Genomic DNA, 20,168 nt, shown 5'->3' on the forward strand with positions numbered 1-20,168 from the left:
CCATTTTTTTCTGTTTTCCTTCACTTTAATTGGATTCTCCTCTACCGTTGCTCTCCCTGCCGTCCAGCGCAGTTTGGCCATTTGCGTTGCCGCGCTCCCGACTCGGCCTACAATTCTCCGAGGAACTATCGGTATCCAGCCCAGTGCAGTAGCGGAAAACTAACTCCAAAGCGGCTAAAATGCGAAACATTAACATTTAGGAGCAGTGAGTTAAACACTTGGTAAGTGCAATATTGCTGCATTTTAAATAATTAAAATACATCGGAATGCAACAAGTAACTGAAATGTAGAGTGTAAAACGAAGGGGGAAAGGAGGAAGGTACACACAAGTGACCGCAATCAGAAGCCCAGAGCGTGTGGCGGCCGTTTCCATGGACACGCTGGACGCTTGGATTGTGCACCGGCCAACGGCTGCCACTTCCGGGGGGAGAGGCGGTGGACGGTCCCACCGAGCAGAACGTCGCCCGCACTCGGTGGCGAGTCACGCCGATATCGGCACCAACTGGAAATCGATACTTAGGCGAGAGGGGAATCACCGGTAAGCGGTTACGACAGTGGAAATGAGCAATACCGGCGGGAGAGACGCTCCACACTGGGCGAGCGGTAACTCAGTCCATCACTTCTGGAGAACTGTGTGCGCTTCTGCCCATCTGGTTTTAAGGAGCCGCGCAGTGGCATTGAAGCTGGTTGAGAGAAGTCCCGTTAGGTTCATCTGTGGGGTGGAGGCCTTCCCGCGTGAATGTTGAGCAGATCGTGATAAACAGAGGCCCGGTCTTTTTCACCTGACGTGCGTCCGTTTTTGGCCTCTGCGTATGTTTATCGCCCAATTCTAGTAGCATTGTAATAGTGGTGTGCGTCACCTTCTTGAACTGTTGTGCCCTTCTGATGAAGGAACTTGTCAAGTTCTGTAACTCCAGAAACGAAGAGAGCAAAACACGGGAACACTTGAGTGAGGCGCTCACATACGGTATGGTGAGATGACCTATGCAACCATTAAGTCTAACCCATATACATACAGAAACGACATATATACTTACTACACTGTATAGACATCAACAGCATAGTAAATTTTAAATTGTCCCATTCAGGTCTGAAGATTTAATCACTGTGGAGGATTTCTTACTCTTGTGGGATAACGTCTTTCCTGACGGGGGGGGGGGGGGGGTGGATTACTCTGCCTGGCAGTTGAGACTTGTGGCTGTGAAACAACCCCAGGTTCTGGGGCCTCCTCTGGGGTGTTTGTAGGGGTGGATTCTGGGACTGCAGGAAGTGGTCCTGACAGCTCTAGACACCTTTCTCCTCCAACAATTGACTCTGCTCTCCTCAACTGATCCATGTGTTATCTCCAGATGACATCAGATGCAATCTCCACTGTGTGGGAGAGTGGTCCAGTTCTGTCCTTAATCTTTCCAAGTACCCACATTTGATCAACTCTGTAGTCCCTCAGCAGGACTGCTTGTCCGGGAGTGAAACATCAAGGAAATTAAAAGAACCTCTTCTCCTGAAGTTTTATAGCAGCTGGCAAACAGCCTTAAGGCACATTAGTGCCTCCTTCTGAATGGGAGTGTAGGTCAGGTTATCTAAATCCTGTATAACATTCTATGAAAAAGACATGTATTCTTAATAGACTGCACTATATATTTAAACCAATAATCCTGTGATCCTTTCTTCAAAATATTGTTAATGTTAAATTATATTTTGTTCTGTGATAACTTTAAAATCACTCATCCCTTCTCTTGATTATATCTTGAACACATCACCAGTATATGCTCAACCATTTCTTGTTGATTAAAATACTCACACCTCTCATTATAGCGTTTCTTCATTAAAAGCTATGTACTATTTAACCATGTGCCCAAACCTCAGTCTCAATATTATCACCTCCTCCCTGCATTCCTTGACCAGCCCACTTCTTTCTGGATATCACAAAGATGTCTTCCTGTTCTCTCCTCATTTTTAAATTTCACTTTTAATAATGTTTTCATTTCTCCTGTACTGTAATTTATTTGAATGTCCGCTACTGCTCGTCTAGTAGCCTGCTTTCCTAATTTACCCACTCTCTCATTCCCTCTTATACCAACGTGTGCTGGAATCCACATCTAAAACATATACAGAGGCCCATCATTTTAATTCTAAATAAGGATTGTATTATCTCGTACAGAATGTCTGGTCTTGCCTCTGAATGTAAATGTTTTAGATTCCGGATTGTAATGCTTGTATCAGACAATATTACAACTCTCATCGGTCTCTCTTCCTCTACCCACTGCAAAGATAATAGTACAGCTGTCATTTCACCTGTATACACTAAAAAATCATCAGAATCAGGTTTATTATCACCAGCATCTGTCATGAAATTTGTTAACTTAGCAGCAGCAGTTCAATGCAAAACATAATATAGAAGGAAAAAATAATAAATACTGTAATGATTTACTTATGTATATATTGAATAGATTAAAAATTGTGCAAAAACAGAAATAATATATATTAAAAAGTGAGATAGTGTGCAAGGACTTAATGTCCATTTAGGAATCGGATGGCAGAGGGGAAGTAGCTGTTCCTGAATCGCTGAGTGTGTGCCTTCAGGCTTCTGTACCTCCTGCCTGATGGTAACAGTGAGAAAAGGGCATACCCTGGGTCTGGAGGTTCTTAATAATGGACGCTACCTTTCTGAGATACTGCTCCTTGAAGATGTCCTGGGTATTTTCTAGGCTAGTACCCAAGATGAAGCTGACTAGATTTACAACCCTCTGCAAAGTCTTTCAGTCCTGTGCAGTAGCTGCCTCCCTCCATACCAGACAGTGATGCAGCCTGTCAGAATGCTCTCCACGGTACACCTATAGAAGTTTGAGTGTTTTTGTTGTCATACCAATCTCTTCAAACTCCTAATGAAGTATCTTGCCTTCTTTAAAACTGCATCAATATGTTGGGACCAGGTTAGATCCTCAGAGATCTTAACCCAGAAACTTGAAACTGCTTATTCTCTCCTCTTTCTGATCCCCCTGAGGATTGGTATGTGTTCCTTCATCTTACCATATTGAAGTCCTCAATCAGCTCTTTCATCTTACTGACGTTGAGTGCCAGGTTGTAGCTGCGACACCACTCCATTAGTTGCTGCTCCTGTATGCCCTCTCATCTCCATCTGAGATTCTACCAACAATGGTTGTATCATCAGCAAATTTATAGATGGTATTTGATCTATGCTTAGCCACATAGTCATGGTTATAGAGAGAGTAGAGCAGTGGGCTAAGCACACACCCCTGAGGTGCACCAGTGTTGATCGTCAATGAGGGGGAGATGTTATCACCAATCTGCATAGATTGTGGTCTTCTGATTAGGAAATGAGGATCCAATTGTGAGGGAGGTACAGAGGCCCAGGTTCTGCAACTTCTCAATCAGGATTGTGGGAATGATGGTGTTAAATGCTGAGCTATAGTCGATGAACAGCATCCTGACATAGGTGTTTGTATTGTCCAGATGGTCTAAGGCCATGTGAAGAGCCATTGAGATTGCATCTGTTGTTGACCTATTGTGGCGATAGGCAAATTGCAATGGGTCCGGGTCTTTGCTGAGGCAGGAGTTCGGTCTAGTCATGATGAACCTCTCAAAGCATTTCATCAGAGTCGATGTGAGTGCTACTGAGCGATAGTCATTAAGGCAGCTCATATTCTTCTTCTTAGGCACTGGTATAATTCTTCCACCCATTGTAGTATGAGGTTGAAAATGTCCTTTAATACTCCTGCCAGTTTGGTTGGCACAGAGCCTTCCCAGCTACTCCATCAGGGCCTTCCACCTTGCAAGGGTTCACACTCTTTAAGGACAGCCTAACATTGGCCTCTGAGACAGAGATCACAGGGTCATCAGGAGCAGCAGAGTTCTTCACAGCCGTAGTTCTAGTTACCCCTTCAAAGTGGGCATAGAAGGCATTGAGTTCATCTGGTAGTGAAGCATCATTTCCATTCATGCTATTGGGTTTCGCTTTGTAGGAAGTAATGTCTTGCAAACCCTGCCAGAGTTGTCGTACATCCAATGTTACCTCCAACCTCATTCAAAATTGTCTCTTCACCCTTGAAATAGCCCTCCACAATTGATAACTGTTTTTCTTGTATAGACCTGGGTTGCTAGATTTGAATGCCACAAATCTAGCCTTTAGCAGATGATGTACCTCCTGGTTCACCCACGGCTTTTGATTTGGGAATGTACAGTAAGTCTTTGTGGGCAGACGCTCATCCACACAGGTTTTAATGAAGCCAGTAGGAACTGTAGCATACTCATCCAGCTTTGAAGATGCATCCCTGAATACGGTCCGACTCAAAGCACCTCACCTGCTTTTTAATGTTAAAATCTGGGACTATCAATCCTAACCCCTAATCTGCTACCGTTTTTGAAGCTTCTGTGTATATTTGTAAATATCCATAATAATTATTTATGTAAGATTCAATACATCTTTATTTAATATCACTTCTTTATTTTTCCCATCTCGTTTCAAATAATTTAAAATCTACCTCTGGTGCTTCACACAGCTATGGAGCACACCAGCACTCATTGCTTTATTACTAATTTATGTTCTTTCTGCTTTTCCTTCAATAGTCCAGGCAAAACTTCTGATATTCCTCCTTTCCTTTTCTCAGCGTGGATCTGAAAGCTGTTTAGTAGGGTGGTTTTTCTCCAGGCCCTTGTAGGTTTACCCAGTATGAAAACGCAAACTGTGTTCTTCTCAGTTCGAAATGTCTCTCCCAACTCCACCTGCACTGCCGTCACTGCTGTTGTCCTTATCGCCCCACTGATTAACCTTAATGCGCGACTTTGAATTATATCCAGTTTCCTGAGCATACTGTGTGATGCTGATCCATATATCATACCTCCATAGTCCAGTATTGATCTTATTAATCCAAAATATATATTGCTTTCAAGGATTTCCTACCAGCTCCCCATTTATTTCCTACTAAACATCACATAACATTTAGCACTTTCTTACTTTTGATGATTATTTCTTTAATATGGGTTGACCATGTGTATCTTCTATCAAATCAAATTCCTAAAAATTTAAAGGTATGCACACTTTCTAATTCTATACCACAAAGTTTTAGTTTTAAGTATTGTTCTATCCCCTTCCTAGTGAAAAGCATTATTTTGGATTTCTCTGCTGAAAATCTGCAATCGTCCACCTTTTGAATTGCCTCTTAAATTTACCATATTATAAATTCCACATTCCCACCCCTTTTCCACATAGGTCCTTCATCCACAAATAATGATACTCTGATACCAGTATATATATTAAAAACAGAACATTTATCATTATAGTAAATATTAACGGAGGGGTTCCATTTTCCACAATTTGTTTACTTTAATACATTTCGCCACTCACACAATGATAGATCTACCAATTTAAAAAATCTTTTAGTCAATTTAACGTTCAACCTCTAATTCCCAATTTATATAATTTGATGATCAAACCTTCCTTCCACATCTTATCACTTGCTTTCTCTACATCACAAATACTTCTACTACATTTTCTCTATTCAATTGAGCCCTCCTCACTTCATGTTCTAAACATCAATCTGGATCCATGGTTCCCCTTCCTCTCCTAAACCCACTCCGATATTTAAAAATCTCCCATCTTGTTTCAATATAATACGTATGTCATTCTCTTATTAATAAATTTTACCATGGTTTTACATAAATGTGAGGTTAATGCTGTTGGTCTTTCACTGGCTGGATTGTTGGGATTCTTGCCTAGTTTACATATTGGAAATATGATTGCTTCGTTCCATTCTTCAGGAAGTTTTTCATTTTCCCATACATGATTAAATAACTTTAAAATATCCTTCTTCCCTTTCTCACTCAATTTAGGTAACATAACATAACTTACTGATCCTTCCCAGGAGACCTTTTTATGAACATTATTCAATTCTGTCATGGTGAACAACTCATTAACTGTACCCTCAAAATTTCCATCTGTCTCTAATGCTTCCTTACTTAATGTTGCCAAGCTCTCTAATAATGTTTCATCTCTTCTTCTTTTTCCTTCATACTCATACTGTCAGAACTGTGTATTTCAACAAAACCATGCACTGGCACTTCTGCTTTCTCTATATTAGATACTGCATCTCTCTCCCCATCACTTAGCGCTGGTATCCAATTTCCCTGCATCTCCCTCCCCATCACACAGCACTGGTATCCAATTTCACTGCATCTCTCTCCCCATCACATAGCACTGGTATCCAATTTCACTGCATCTCTCTCCCCATCACATAACACTGGTATCCAATTTCCCAGCATCTCCCTCCCCATCACAGAGCACTGGTATCCAATTTCTCTGCATCTCTCTCCCCATCACTTAGCGCTGGTATCCAATTTCCCTGCATCTCCCTCCCCATCACATAGCACTGGGTATCCAATTTCCCTGCATCTCTCTCCCCATCACATAGCACTGGGTATCCAATTTCCCTGCATCTCTCTCCCCATCACATAACACTGGGTATCCAATTTCCCTGCATCTCCCTCCCCATCACATAGCACTGGTATCCAATTTCCCTGCATCTCCCTCCCCATCACATAGCACTGGGTATCCAATTTCCCTGCATCTCTGTCCCCATCACATAACACTGGGTATCCAATTTCCCTGCATCTCTCTCCCCATCACATAACACTGGTATCCAATTTCCCTGCATCTCCCTCCCCATCACATAGCACTGGGTATCCAATTTCCCTGCATCTCTCTCCCCATCACATAACACTGGGTATCCAATTTCCCTGCATCTCTCTCCCCATCACATAACACTGGTATCCAATTTCCCTGCATCTCCCTCCCCATCACATAGCACTGGTTACCAATTTCCCTGCATCTCTCTCCCCATCACATAACACTGGGTATCCAATTTCCCTGCATCTCTCTCCCCATCACATAACACTGGGTATCCAATTTCCCTGCACCTCTCTCCCCATCACTTAGCGCTGATATCCAATTTCCCTGCATCTCCCTCCCCATCACATAGCACTGGTATCCAATTTCCCTGCATCTCCCTCCCCATCACATAACACTGGTATCCAATTTCCCTGCATCTCCCTCCCCATCACATAGCACTGGTATCCAATTTCCCTGCATCTCCCTCCCCATCACATAGCACTGGTATCCAATTTCCCTGCATCTCCCTCCCCATCACATAGCACTGGTATCCAATTTCCCTGCATCTCCCTCCCCATCACATAGCACTGGTATCCAATTTCCCTGCATCTCTCTCCCCATCACACAGCACTGGTATCCAATTTCCCTGCATCTCTGTCCCCATCACATAGCACTGGTATCCAATTTCCTTGCATCTCTCTCCCCATCACACAGCACTGGTATCCAATTTCCCTGCATCTCCCTCCCCATCACTTAGCACTGGTATCCAATTTCCTTGCATCTCTCTCCCCATCACACAGCACTGGTATCCAATTTCCCTGCATCTCCCTCCCCATCACATAACACTGGTATCCAATTTCCCTGCATCTCTCTCCCCATCACATAACACTGGTATCCAATTTCCCTGCATCTCCCTCCCCATCACATAGCACTGGGTATCCAATTCCCCTGCATCTCCCTCACCATCACATAGGGCTGGAATCCAATTTCCCTGCATCTCCCTCACCATCACACAGCACTGGGTATCCAATTTCCCTGCATCTCTCTCCCCATCACATAACAGTGGTATCCAATTTCCCTGCATCTCCCTCCCCATCACATAGCACTGGGTATCCAATTTCCCTGCATCTCCCTCCCCATCACATAGCACAGGTATCCAATTTCCCTGCATCTCTCTCCCCATCACATAACAGTGGTATCCAATTTCCCTGCATCTCTCTCCCCATCACATAACAGTGGTATCGAATTTCCCTGCATTTCCCTCCCCATCACACAGCACTGGTATCCAATTTCCCTGCATCTCTCTCCCCATCACATAACAGTGGTATCCAATTTCCCTGCATCTCTCTCCCCATCACATAGCACAGGTAGCCAATTTCCCTGCATCTCCCTCCCCATCACATAGCACAGGTAGCCAATTTTCCTGTATCTCCCTCCCCATCACACAGCACTGGGTATCCAATTTCCCTGGTGATTTTATCATCTTCCAAACTCTTTCAATGGGTATTTGTATTCTTAAGGAGTTGCAAAACTTTCTCAAATATCCCTGTTTTTCCTTTCAAATAGTTTTACTTGCTTGCTATTAGTTGTGTCTTTTTACACTCGATTAATTATTGTAAATTGTGTGTCCTCTTTAACGTACTAAATGCACTATTATGATGTCTAATTGCTTCCCCAGTCTTTTGTCACCATGGCACCATTTTCTTTTTAGCTCTATTCCATTTTCTTGTTATACTTATTGTTGCTGCTGTCATTATCCCTTCTACAATCTTGTCACCTGAAAGTTCCACATCCTGATTGATTTCAGTACTCTGTCATTCCTGATCACTTATTTCTTAACATTTTCCCCAATCAGCCTTTTCAAACAGCCGGTGTTCCAGCGTACTTTCCTGATCTATTACTGTTTCTATTCCCTTTCTTCATAATATAGGGTAATGATCACTGCCTATTGTTGTTTCTTTCAAAACCTTCCATCAACACCTTCCTGCTGAAGATGCCTGCCGTGACTAATGTTAAATCAATTGCTGATTCAGAACTTGCAATTTAATCTTCTCTTGTCCCATTTCCATCATTTATACGCATCAGATTTTCCTTTACCATAAGTTCTATCACTGCTCCACTGATGTCATCATGCTCCCCTCCCCCACAATGTGCTGTATGCATTAAAATCCCCATACTGTTTTGTACTTCCACGTGTACCATGTTGCTCCAGGAAACCCATTTCTAATTTTTACAAGGATTATAGATATTTATGATTTTAATTGTACCTTCCTTGTCCATACATCAGTTTTTACTTACTCCTTTCTTTAGTTCTCTATATTGTAAACCCCTTTTAACAAAAATTGCACACCCACCCCATCTTCCATTAACTATCATTTCTTACACTCTCATAACCATTAATTATGAAATCTAGTGTTGGGTTAAGCCATGTTTCTTACACACATCACATCCAGTTTCTCAGTAAAATTCCTCACACAATTCTTAAATTCCTGTCCATAAGCTATTAAAATTCCAGCATTCCACAGAGGAATTAACAGGATGAGTATTAGTTACCTTGTAAATAAACCTCAAGACTTGGAGCATTCAGACTCAGTTCTATCCACACTGCTCCCATGGCAGCTATCTGATATTCAAAAACCTCACCGTTGTCTTCACTATCACTTTTAACTTTTCTGTTTTAGATTTTACTGCTCAGAACAATTAACATTTGCCATGAATAAAACTAATTTATCTGTTCAAATCACTTTATTACATCTTTTCCAAAATACAGTTCAAAAGCTCTATTATCATACATTTCATAAGTTTACATAAATGAGATGTTAATGATTTAGGCCTATAACTAGAAAGATCTGGCAAAACTGTGCTGTTGTACTATGCTTTATTATAGGAGGCAGGGTTTAAGGGTCGGCACAACATTGTAGGTCGAAGGGCCTGTACTGTGCTGTACTATTCTATGTTCTATGAAATTTCCCAGGTTTTAGAATAGGCACCACTACTGCAGAAGGAAGATGGCCTAACCTCCAAATATGATTCATAAATTTTAATATTATCTCAAATAAGTCAGTCTTATGTCTAATCATGCAATTGCATATATCATCCTTTCCTAGAGACATCTAGTCTGTATTAATACTAGCCTTTTTAAATTCATACAATGGAAACTCTACATCAGTAATACAATCATTACTACAGCAGACTTCCAACACACCAGAGTATTCACTAAGATCCTTATTCCTAAATTGTTTAACCTCTTCACTTAAGTTATCTTGATTATGAATTGCAGCAAAATGATCTAGCCAGTATCCTAACGTTCCCTATTTCAGTAACAATAATTTTACCCTCATCAATCAATACTGGAACATTATTATCCCTATGAACCTCTCCCCACCTATTTTCATAGACATTCCCCAAACATCTCCAAGTTTAATCTCCCTTCCAATATTATCACAATATGACCTCCAATAAACCTTTTTCACAATCTTCACCACTTTCCTTACCATGGCTTGGACAGTGATATTTCTTAACTTTCCTAAATGCCTGATTTCTCTTCCCAATTGCCTCTGCACACTCCTCTGTTCACTGTGGTACAGCCTTTCTCCTATTAGTGCCCTTTTTAATAGGAATCACTTCCAACACAGTTTGATGAATAAGGTGACATAACTCTTCATTACAAAAATCCACATCATCCTCCATGTTCAGCCCTGACAGATGTTCAGCACATAAAACCTTAAACTTCTCCCAATTTACTTTACCAAAGTTCCACCTCCTAAAAGTGGCCTCCTGTCCCTATATAAATCCAAACCCAAACTTATAAATATAGGAAAATTATCAGTCCCCAATGGTTCATCACCCTTGACATCCCACATACTCACTCCAGACAGTATATTCAAAACTAAAGTTAAATCTATAGCAGTTTTAGAGCTATCATGAACATTAAATCTCATACCCCTCCCATCACTAAGACACACATGATGGAAAATATTTAAAAATTCTTTTACAATCAAACTATTACCACCGTTCTGTGAAAAACCCCACAGTGAACTACATGCATTAAAGTCCTTGCACCATGCCGTAAGGCATGAGAGCAGAATTAGGCCATTTGGCTTATTGAGTCTGTGTCGTCATTTAATCATGGCTGATTCCTTTTTCCTCTCAGCCACAATTTCTTTCCTTCTCCCCATATCCCCTTATGCCCTGGCCAATCAGGAATCTATTAACCTCTGCTTTAAGTACTCATGCAGACTTGACCTCCACCGCTGCCTGTGGCAACAATTTCCACAGATTCATCACTCTCTAGCTAAAGAAATTAATTCTCACCTCTGTTCTAACAAGACACCCCTCTATTCTGAGGCTGTGTCCCGTGGTCTTCGACTCTCCCACAATGGAAAACATCCTCTCCACATTCACTCTATCAAGGCCTTCTCCATTTGATAGGTTTCAATGAGGTCACCCCTCATTCTTCTGAATTCCAGTGAATACCAGCCCAGAGCCATCAGATGCTCTTCATATGACAAGCCATTCAATCCTGGAATCATTTTTGTGAATGATTCTCCTTTGTGAACCTCCTTTGAATCCTCTCCAGTTTCAGCACATCTTTTCTAAGACGTGGGGCCCCAAACTGCTCACAACACTCCAAGTAAGGCCTCAGCGCTTTTTATAAAGTCTCAACATTACATCCTTGCTTTTATATCCTAGTCCTCTTGAAATGAATGATAACATCATATATGCCTTCCTCACCGCAGACTCTATCTGCTCAAGGATCCCAAGTCCCTTTGTGCCTGTTTTTTTTGTATTTTCTCTCCGTTTAGAAAATGGTCAACTCTTTCATTTTTTCTACCGAAGTGCATGACCATACACTTCCTGACACTGTATTCCATCTGCCATTTCTTTGCCCATGCTCCTAATTTGTCTAGGTCCCTCCATAGCCTCTCTACTTCCTCAAAACTACCTGCTCCTCCATCTATCTTCATATTGTCTGCAAACTTTGCAACAAATCCATCAATTCCATCATTCAAATCATTGACATGTAACATAAAAGGAATTGATCCCAACACAGACCACTGTGCAACACTACTAGTCACTGTCAGCCAACCAGAAAAGGCTCCCATTATTCCCACTCTTTGCCTCCTGCCAGTCAGCTACTGCTTTATCCATGCTAGAGTCTTACCTGTAATACCAAGGGGTTGTAGCTTGTTAATAGCTCCGTGTAGCACCTTTGTCAAAGGCCTGAAAATCCAAGTACAGACCATTAACATTAATACAGACTAGATGTCTCCTTTGTCCATCCTGCTTGTTATATCTTCAAAGAATTCCAACAGATTTGTCAGGCAAGATATTTCCTTGAGGAAACCATGCTGACTATCGCCTATTTTTATCATACGTCCAAGTGCCCCGAAACCACATCCTTAATAATTGGCTCCAACATCTCCCCAACCACTGAGGTCTGACCAATTGGACTATAATTTTCTTCTTTCTGCCTCTTTCCGTTCTTGAAGAATGGAGTGACATTTACAATTTTCCAGTCTTCTGGAAGCATTCCAGGATCTAGTAATTCTTGAAAGATCACTACCCTTCACTACCCTTCACTACCCTTCAGCCCTTCAAACCCTTCAGCCCCCTCTTTCAGAACCCTGGGGTGTACACCATCTGGCCAGGTGGCTTTTCTACCTTCAGACCTTTCAGTTTCCCAAAACCCTTCTCCCTAGTAATGGTAGCTTTATACACTACATGACCCCTGACACCTGGAACTTCCACCACACTGCTAGTATCTTCCCTACTGAAGACAGATGCCAAATATTTAATCAGATCATCTGCCATTTTATTGTCCCCCATGACTACTTCTTCAGCATAGTTTTCCAGCAGTCTGATATCCAGTCTCACCTCTTTTACACTTTATGTATCTGAAGAAACATTTGGTATCCTCTTTAATATTATTGACTAGCTTACTTGTTCCATATTTACCTCCTTAATGACATTTTCAGTTGCCTTCTGTTGGTATTTGGAAGTTTTCCATCCTCTAACTTTCCACTTATTTTTGCTCTATTGTATGCTCTCTCATTGGCTCTTATGTTGGCTTTGATTTCCCTTGCTAGCTACAGTTGTGTCATCTTGCCTTTAGAATACGTCTTCCTCTTTGGGATGTATATATGCTGTGCCTTCTAAATTGCTTCCAGAAATTCTAGCCATTGCTGCTCTGCTGTCATCCCTGCCAGTGTTCTTTTCCAATTAATTCTGGCCAACTCCTCTCTCATGCCTCTATAATTCCCTTTACTTCACTGTAATGCTGATACATCTGACTTAACCTTGTCCTTCTCAAAATTCAGGGTGAATTTGATCAAATTATGATCACTTACCCCCAAGATTATTTTACCTTAAGTGTGCTAATCAATTCCAGATCATTGCACAACACCCAATCCAGAATAGCTGATTTCCTACTGCGCTCAAGCACAAACTACTCTAAAAAGCCAACTTGTAGGCATTCTAGAAATTCTCTCTTTGGAATCCAGCATCAACCTGATTTTCCCAATCTACCTGCATATTGGAATCCCCCATGACTATTATAACATTGCTCTTTGGGCATGTATTTTCTATCTCCTGTTGCAATTTACAGACCTCATCCTTACTACTGTTTGGGTGTCTGTATTTAATTCCCATCAGGGTCTTTTTATCCTTGCAGTTCCTTGGCTCTATCCACAATGAATCAACACTTTCCAACCCTATGTTACCTCTTGCTAATGATTTGATTTAACTTTTTATCAACAGAGCAATACCATCCCCTCTGCCTTCCTGTCTGTCCTTTCAATCCAATGTGTATCCATGGACATTAATCTCTCAGCTCCTTTTAATCTTCTTTCAGCCATGATTCAGTGATGCCCTCAAAATTATACCTGCCAATCTGTAACTGTGCTACAAGTTCACCTGCCTTATTCCATTGCCTGCATTCAAATGTAACACCTTCAGCCCTGTATTCAACCTTTTTGATTTTGTCTGCCTTTTACATTGCAACTCATCCTGTTGACTGCAATTTTGTCCTTTCATCAGCCTCTCCTTGCTAGGAGACTCACTACACAATGCCTCTGTTTACAAACCAACTACTTCATCTTCAGCATTATCACTCCAGTTCCCCTCCCCCTGCCAAATTAGTTTAAACCCACCTGAACAACTCTGGCCAATCTGCCTGCAACGATATTGGAGCCCCTTGGGTTCAGGTGTAATCTGTCCTTTTTGTACAGGTCATACCTTCCCCAGAAGAGGTCCCAATGATCCAGAAATCTGAACACCTGTCCCCTGCATCAATTTCTCAGCCACACATTCACTTGCCGAAACATCCTATTCTTATCCTCACTGGCACAGGACACAATCCAGAGATTTACTAACCTGGAGGTCCTGTTTCTCAGCTTTCTACCAAGTTATCTAAATTCTCTCTTCAGGACCTTCTCACCTTGTTATTGGTGTCAATATGCACCAAGACATCTGGCTGCTCACCCTCACCCTTGAGAATGCCATAGACCCGATCCGAGACATCCCTGCTCCTGGCACTAGGGAGGAAGCATACCATTCAGATGTCTCTGTTGCACCCACGGAACCTAGTCTCTGTTCCTCTGACTAAGGAGTCTCCTATCAACACTGCAGTCTTCTTCATCCCTCTGGTTTTCTGAGCCACAGCACCAGATTCAGTACCAGAGATCCAGTAACTGTGTCTCCCCCCTCGGTAGATTGTCCTCCTCAACAGTATCTAAAGTTGTACTCTTATTATTGAGAGGAATGGCCACTAATGTACTCTGCAGTGGCTGCGCATTTCCGCTCCTTCTCCTGACAGTCACCCAAGTACCTGTCTCCTGCGACCTAGAGGTAACTACCTCCCTGTAGCTCCTATCTATCACCAGCTAGAGCTATGTATACTTCCAAACAAATCAACAGAAAGTTTTCCACAAGGATTGTAAAAATTAACCACTCTAATACACCTATATACTGAATCAAATATTTCTACAACAAGTGCACTCACATTCACAAATCTATACTCCATACCTTTCCTATAAAATAGGCAACACAATCCCCTCTACCAACTAACCTATCATGCTTAATAGCAAAATAATCCTGCAAAGCAAAACTTAAATGTGGTAACAACTAGGTTTACTGAATACATATAACACTGGGAGGATTTGACAAATCTGAAGTAAACTTCTTAAAATCTTAATCATTGAAAATCAGGTTTCTCACACTCCACTGCAATATTCTTAATCCCATCGTGTTCCTTTACAAATAGAATGGGATACAGATACCCTGCCCATCAGAGCTTCATCTACAGCTTCCAAAATACCAAAATACTTTTCTGCAGCTTTCACAATAATTTTAGTTTCCTCGGTATGACCAGATGTCTCTGAGCAGGACAATTTACCATATCCATTATAAACACCACAACTTCATTTTATCCACTAGTAAATTATCTTTATTAAGAGAAATGTGGTGCCAAGACTAGACTTCACAGTCTAGTCTCTGACTGATAGTATTTTATTACCATTCTGTTTAACTTTTTGCAAAGCCACTGCATAAGATATACCCAAATGTACTTTAATCTGTTGAACTGTAGCTGCCTTCTTAAGCATTTCACATCCCCTATAAGATACATCTTGTTCTCCTCCACAATTACAAGAGTTAAACTTTACACCTTCTCCACAATCCCCTGACACTTGCCACACCTTAGTTTTCCATACATACTGCTGTATTATGCCCAATTCTCTGACATTTAAAACATCTAAACAGAGGTGAATACAAGCTTGTCTGTTATAACTAACATACCTTAAACTAACTTTATTAGGGAGGTTCACCTCATCAAAATAAATCGAAACATCTTTTCCCCATTTCTAACCTTGCAATCTCTTTACCTACTGAACCTTACTTCCCAATAAATTAGATTTGGCCTCCTCTATTGAAATCTCCTTTGGAATACCTCTTATGACACCCCATTACCTCCATTTTCATAAGGCCACATGGTTACTATCTTTTTACCAAGCGAAGTCTTCACATGTAATGCCTCCTCACACTGTTTTTTATCCTTACAATTATTAACACATTTCCTGCTCTCAAAATGTGAGCACAATCTATACCTCCTACAGCAGATTTTAACTTTCTCGTTAATTTAATGGGATTGATGGAAGGAGGATGTTCTGGATCAAATTTTAACACAAATACCTTAAAGTCTTACTACCTTTTTTTCAAAAAATTCCACCCTTCCTCTCCATCACTGAAATCACTCCAATATTATGTTTCTTTTTCCATTTTCCAGATCTAGATTCAACATCATTCCAACCTCCTCCTGCCAACTGCACTGTCCCCCCAACCTCCATTTCCAGTTTCTTTTCTGGATCCTCCCCACTACCTAAACCCATACAATTTCAAAACAGCCCCACTCCAGTCATAGACTAGCAACACCAACCCACTCCAATCATAGACTAGCAACACCAACCTACTCCAGTCATCGACCAGCAACACCAACCCACTCCAGTCATCGACCAGCAACACCAACCCACTCCAGTCATCGACCAGCAACACCAACCGACTCCAATCATAGACCAGCAACACCAACCCACTCCAATCATAGACCAGCAACACCAACCGACTCCAATCATAGACCAGCAACACCAACCCACTCCAATCATCGACCAGCAACACCAACCCACTCCAGTCATTGACCAGCAACACCAACCCACTCCAGTCATAGACCAGCAATACCAACCGACTCAAATCTTAGACCAGCAACACCAACCGACTCAAATCTTAGACCAGCAACACCAACCCACTCCAATCATCGACCAGCAACACCAACCGACTCCAATCATAGACCAGCAACACCAACCGACTCCAGTCATCGACCAGCAACACCAACCCACTCCAATCATAGACCAGCAACACCAACCTACTCCAATCATCGACCAGCAACACCAACCGACTCCAGTCATCGACCAGCAACACCAACCAACTCCAATCATCGACTAGCAACATCAACCCACTCCAATCATAGACCAGCAACACCAACCTACTCCAATCATCGACCAGCAACACCAACCCACTCCAATCATAGACCAGCAACACCAACCCACTCCACTCATAGACCAGCAACACCAACCGACTCCAGTCATCGACCAGCAACACCAACCAACTCCAATCATCGACTAGCAACATCAACCCACTCCAATCATAGACCAGCAACACCAACCCACTCCAATCATCGACCAGCAACACCAACCCACTCCAATCATCGACCAGCAACACCAACCCACTCCAATCATCGACCAGCAACACCAACCCACTCCAATCATAGACCAGCAACACCAACCCACTCCACTCATAGACCAGCAACACCAACCCACTCCACTCATAGACCAGCAACACCAACCCACTCCAATCATAGACCAGCAACACCAACCCACTCCAATCATCGACCAGCAACACCAACCGACTCCAGTCATCGACCAGCAACACCAACCCACTCCAATCATCGACCCGCAACACCAACCCACTCCAATCATCGACCAGCAACACCAACCCACTCCAATCATCGACCAGCAACACCAACCCACTCCAATCATTGACCAGCAACACCAACCCACTCCAATCATAGACCAGCAACACCAACCCACTCCACTCATAGACCAGCAACACCAACCCACTCCAATCATAGACCAGCAACACCAACCGACTCCAGTCATCGACCAGCAACACCAACCGACTCCAATCATCGACCCGCAACACCAACCCACTCCAATCATCGACCAGCAACACCAACCCACTCCAATCATAGACCAGCAACACCAACCCACTCCAGTCATCGACCAGCAACACCAACCAACGCCAATCATCGACCAGCAACACCAACCGACTCCAATCATCGACCAGCAACACCAACCGACTCCAATCATTGACCAGCAACACCAACCCACTCCAATCATAGACCAGCAACACCAACCGACTCCAATCATCGACCAGCAACACCAACCCACTCCAATCATAGGCCAGCAACACCAACCGCCATCCAAATGACTCACAAGCCTTCAAACCCAACTCTGCTGAGCCTACTGCTCCTCCCTAACTCCACTAGACCTCTTGACCATGTCTGTGTGATTTTATACATTGAGTTAGATATTTGCATTAATGAGCAATTGTCCCTAATAAAGTATACTGAGTGTATCCACAATGGTGAACAATATCCAATGGACATAAATATATACACTAGTAAATAATAGTATACTAGAGAAAATTACATATGTTAAAGAGTGAAGGTAAATTATCAAAGAGAGCTACATGAATATATATATATTGAAGGTGAATACATGTACACCTCGGTTAACAATATATTGTTCATTTTACTCTGGGCAACATTTGAGTTCAATGTATCTATATATAAGGATCTTAGGGCCTATAAACATAGATATTGGTTAAAATATCCATGTTCTAGAGAAAAATAAATACATTTAATACTGAATAATAAATGTAAATTAATATTAACACTCAAAATAGACAAGCCATGCAGGAAATAGAGACATTAGAGGAAAAGTATGTATATAGGATGGTAAGAAATAGGATTAGATAAACAGATATAATGAGAAAAAATATACAGGCAAGTAATTATCTTCAAGAATGTGTTTTATACCATGTGACTTGCTCATTCTATTTTGGTGCCTTTCTTGTAGAACATGATGGTTCTCGAGATGATGACAAGCAAAGAACAGAGATGCCAAGGGCCTTAAAAGTGAGATTGAAGGCCAAATAGCAACATTTAATTAGGTGGTGCATTACATCTTTGCCTAAGACATTTTACCTTTGAAATGTAGTAATGTCACTAGTACAAGTTTTTAAATATCAAGAATATACATTGCAAACACTAATTTTCATTGAAGATAAAGTGGATAAAATTATACAGTATATGTCATGCAAATGAGTAGTTTTTAAATTAGTCAATTATTTGCAGTTTTAATAAAAATATGGTTGATTAGAAATTCCTAAGGATTAGAGCTATTAAATCCTGGCTTAGGCACATAACACGAGAAATGTTAAAGGAAGTTTTTTTTTTGCATAAACCTAACTAAAAAGGAAATAATTTTATCAATTCAGTGATGTTTATTTTCCATTCCATGTTTTCATGATTACAATCCATGTCTAATTCACCTTCTAGCTGAGTTTATGTATTGTTGCTCATGTTACTTACCCAGTGTTAAAGAAATCAATTACCAAATGAAGTAAAAATAAATTAGTTAAAATTAAGCAATTAATATAAACCAATGAATATAAAAATTAAATACATTATTAGCCATCAAAACAATTGCTGATAAAAGTTGTAAACCACCAACAAAAATTCTAAAAGTGCTCTGAGCAAGTTTAAACTTTGAGTTCCAATCACTTAAATATTCATTAAATTACCTTCTTAAAATGAAAGCAGATTTCACTCATTAAATAGGTAAGGTATTTTTCAAAAGTTAGTCTGCAAACTTTATTGCTTGCCCAAAAATAATACTTTTGTTTTTGTTCTCTAGAGCTACTTGCAAGAAATAAACAAATGTCTTCCTCTAGTCAGTTTAGTGACTGTGGTAAGTCAATTACCTTTTGTTCCAAATATGTTAAGTTAAAGCACAATTTAGATTTCATGAGATGGATTGTGCTTGTTTTTAATTTGCCTATTTTAAATCCATAACCCTATGGTGACATCACACAGCTAAATCTTCCAGGAGATCAAGTAATTGGAAAAGTGACCTTACCTAGATGTTGTTCTACATTAATATTTTTAATAGCAAATTAAAGTTTCAAAGAGATGCTATTTAGCAAGAGTAACATCTGGAAGGTAACCCTCAATGGAGCACTGCAGCTAATGATGCCTGGTGTTCTCATCATTGTCCAGCAGATGGGGTTAAATGTCATGACAGATTACTGAATATAGAATTTGGAATTGTATATCATTTTGCAGCATACAGTTGTCATCAAGAGTTCCATTTCAGCTGATGTTTTTGCTAAGAAATTCCAATGTGAACAACTACACTTTAAATAGAAACATGGATGGTTGTTTTTTCTTTGAGTATATAGTACACATGACAAGATGGTGAGAAAAATACTGCTGCTTTTATCACTGCTCAACACATATTTTTCTCATTATTTTTGAGCATTGAATCCTTTTACACTTTAACAATTTTAACAATACAGACTATGTTAAAACAGATTAATCTTCATGAGAGGCAAAATGAAATTGGAAGACAACAGCTCACAATAGTTATCAAAGAACTGTCATTTCACACCTTTCAAAAGGCAGAGAATTGTCAAACGTCAAGTATTTTGCTGTTGTGATTGTCCTCAAATTGTCCTTTAAAAAGCATAAATGCATTTGCAGGGTTTGAGCTTCTTTAAACAAGTTGTCATTGGAGAGAGTCCAGAAGAGGTTCATGAGGAATGAAGGGTTTAACATCTGAGGAGCATTTGGCAGCTTTGGACTTGTGCTCACTGGAATTTAGAAGAATATGTGGGGATCTCATTGAAATTTACTGAAAGTTGAAAGTACTAG

The 20,168-nt window shown here is 41.0% G+C and overlaps 1 protein-coding gene across 2 annotated transcripts in view; it reads left to right on the plus strand.

Annotated features, from left to right (window-relative positions):
• The first annotated feature begins 416 nt into the window (after positions 1-416).
• LOC140713965 (uncharacterized protein C7orf57-like) overlaps positions 417-20,168 on the plus strand; it is an 84,473-nt gene continuing 64,721 nt past the window's right edge. For both annotated transcript variants that reach the window (XM_073024653.1, XM_073024652.1), the window contains exons 1-2: positions 417-538; positions 19,153-19,206. In XM_073024653.1, the coding sequence (XP_072880754.1) occupies positions 19,176-19,206 (31 nt within the window). In that variant the 5' untranslated portion in view covers positions 417-538; positions 19,153-19,175. The remainder of the gene's footprint in view (positions 539-19,152; positions 19,207-20,168) is intronic.

The sequence above is a fragment of the Hemitrygon akajei genome, chromosome 20, assembly GCF_048418815.1.
Source record: "Hemitrygon akajei chromosome 20, sHemAka1.3, whole genome shotgun sequence".
In the NCBI taxonomy this organism is placed as follows: Eukaryota; Metazoa; Chordata; class Chondrichthyes; order Myliobatiformes; family Dasyatidae; genus Hemitrygon; species Hemitrygon akajei.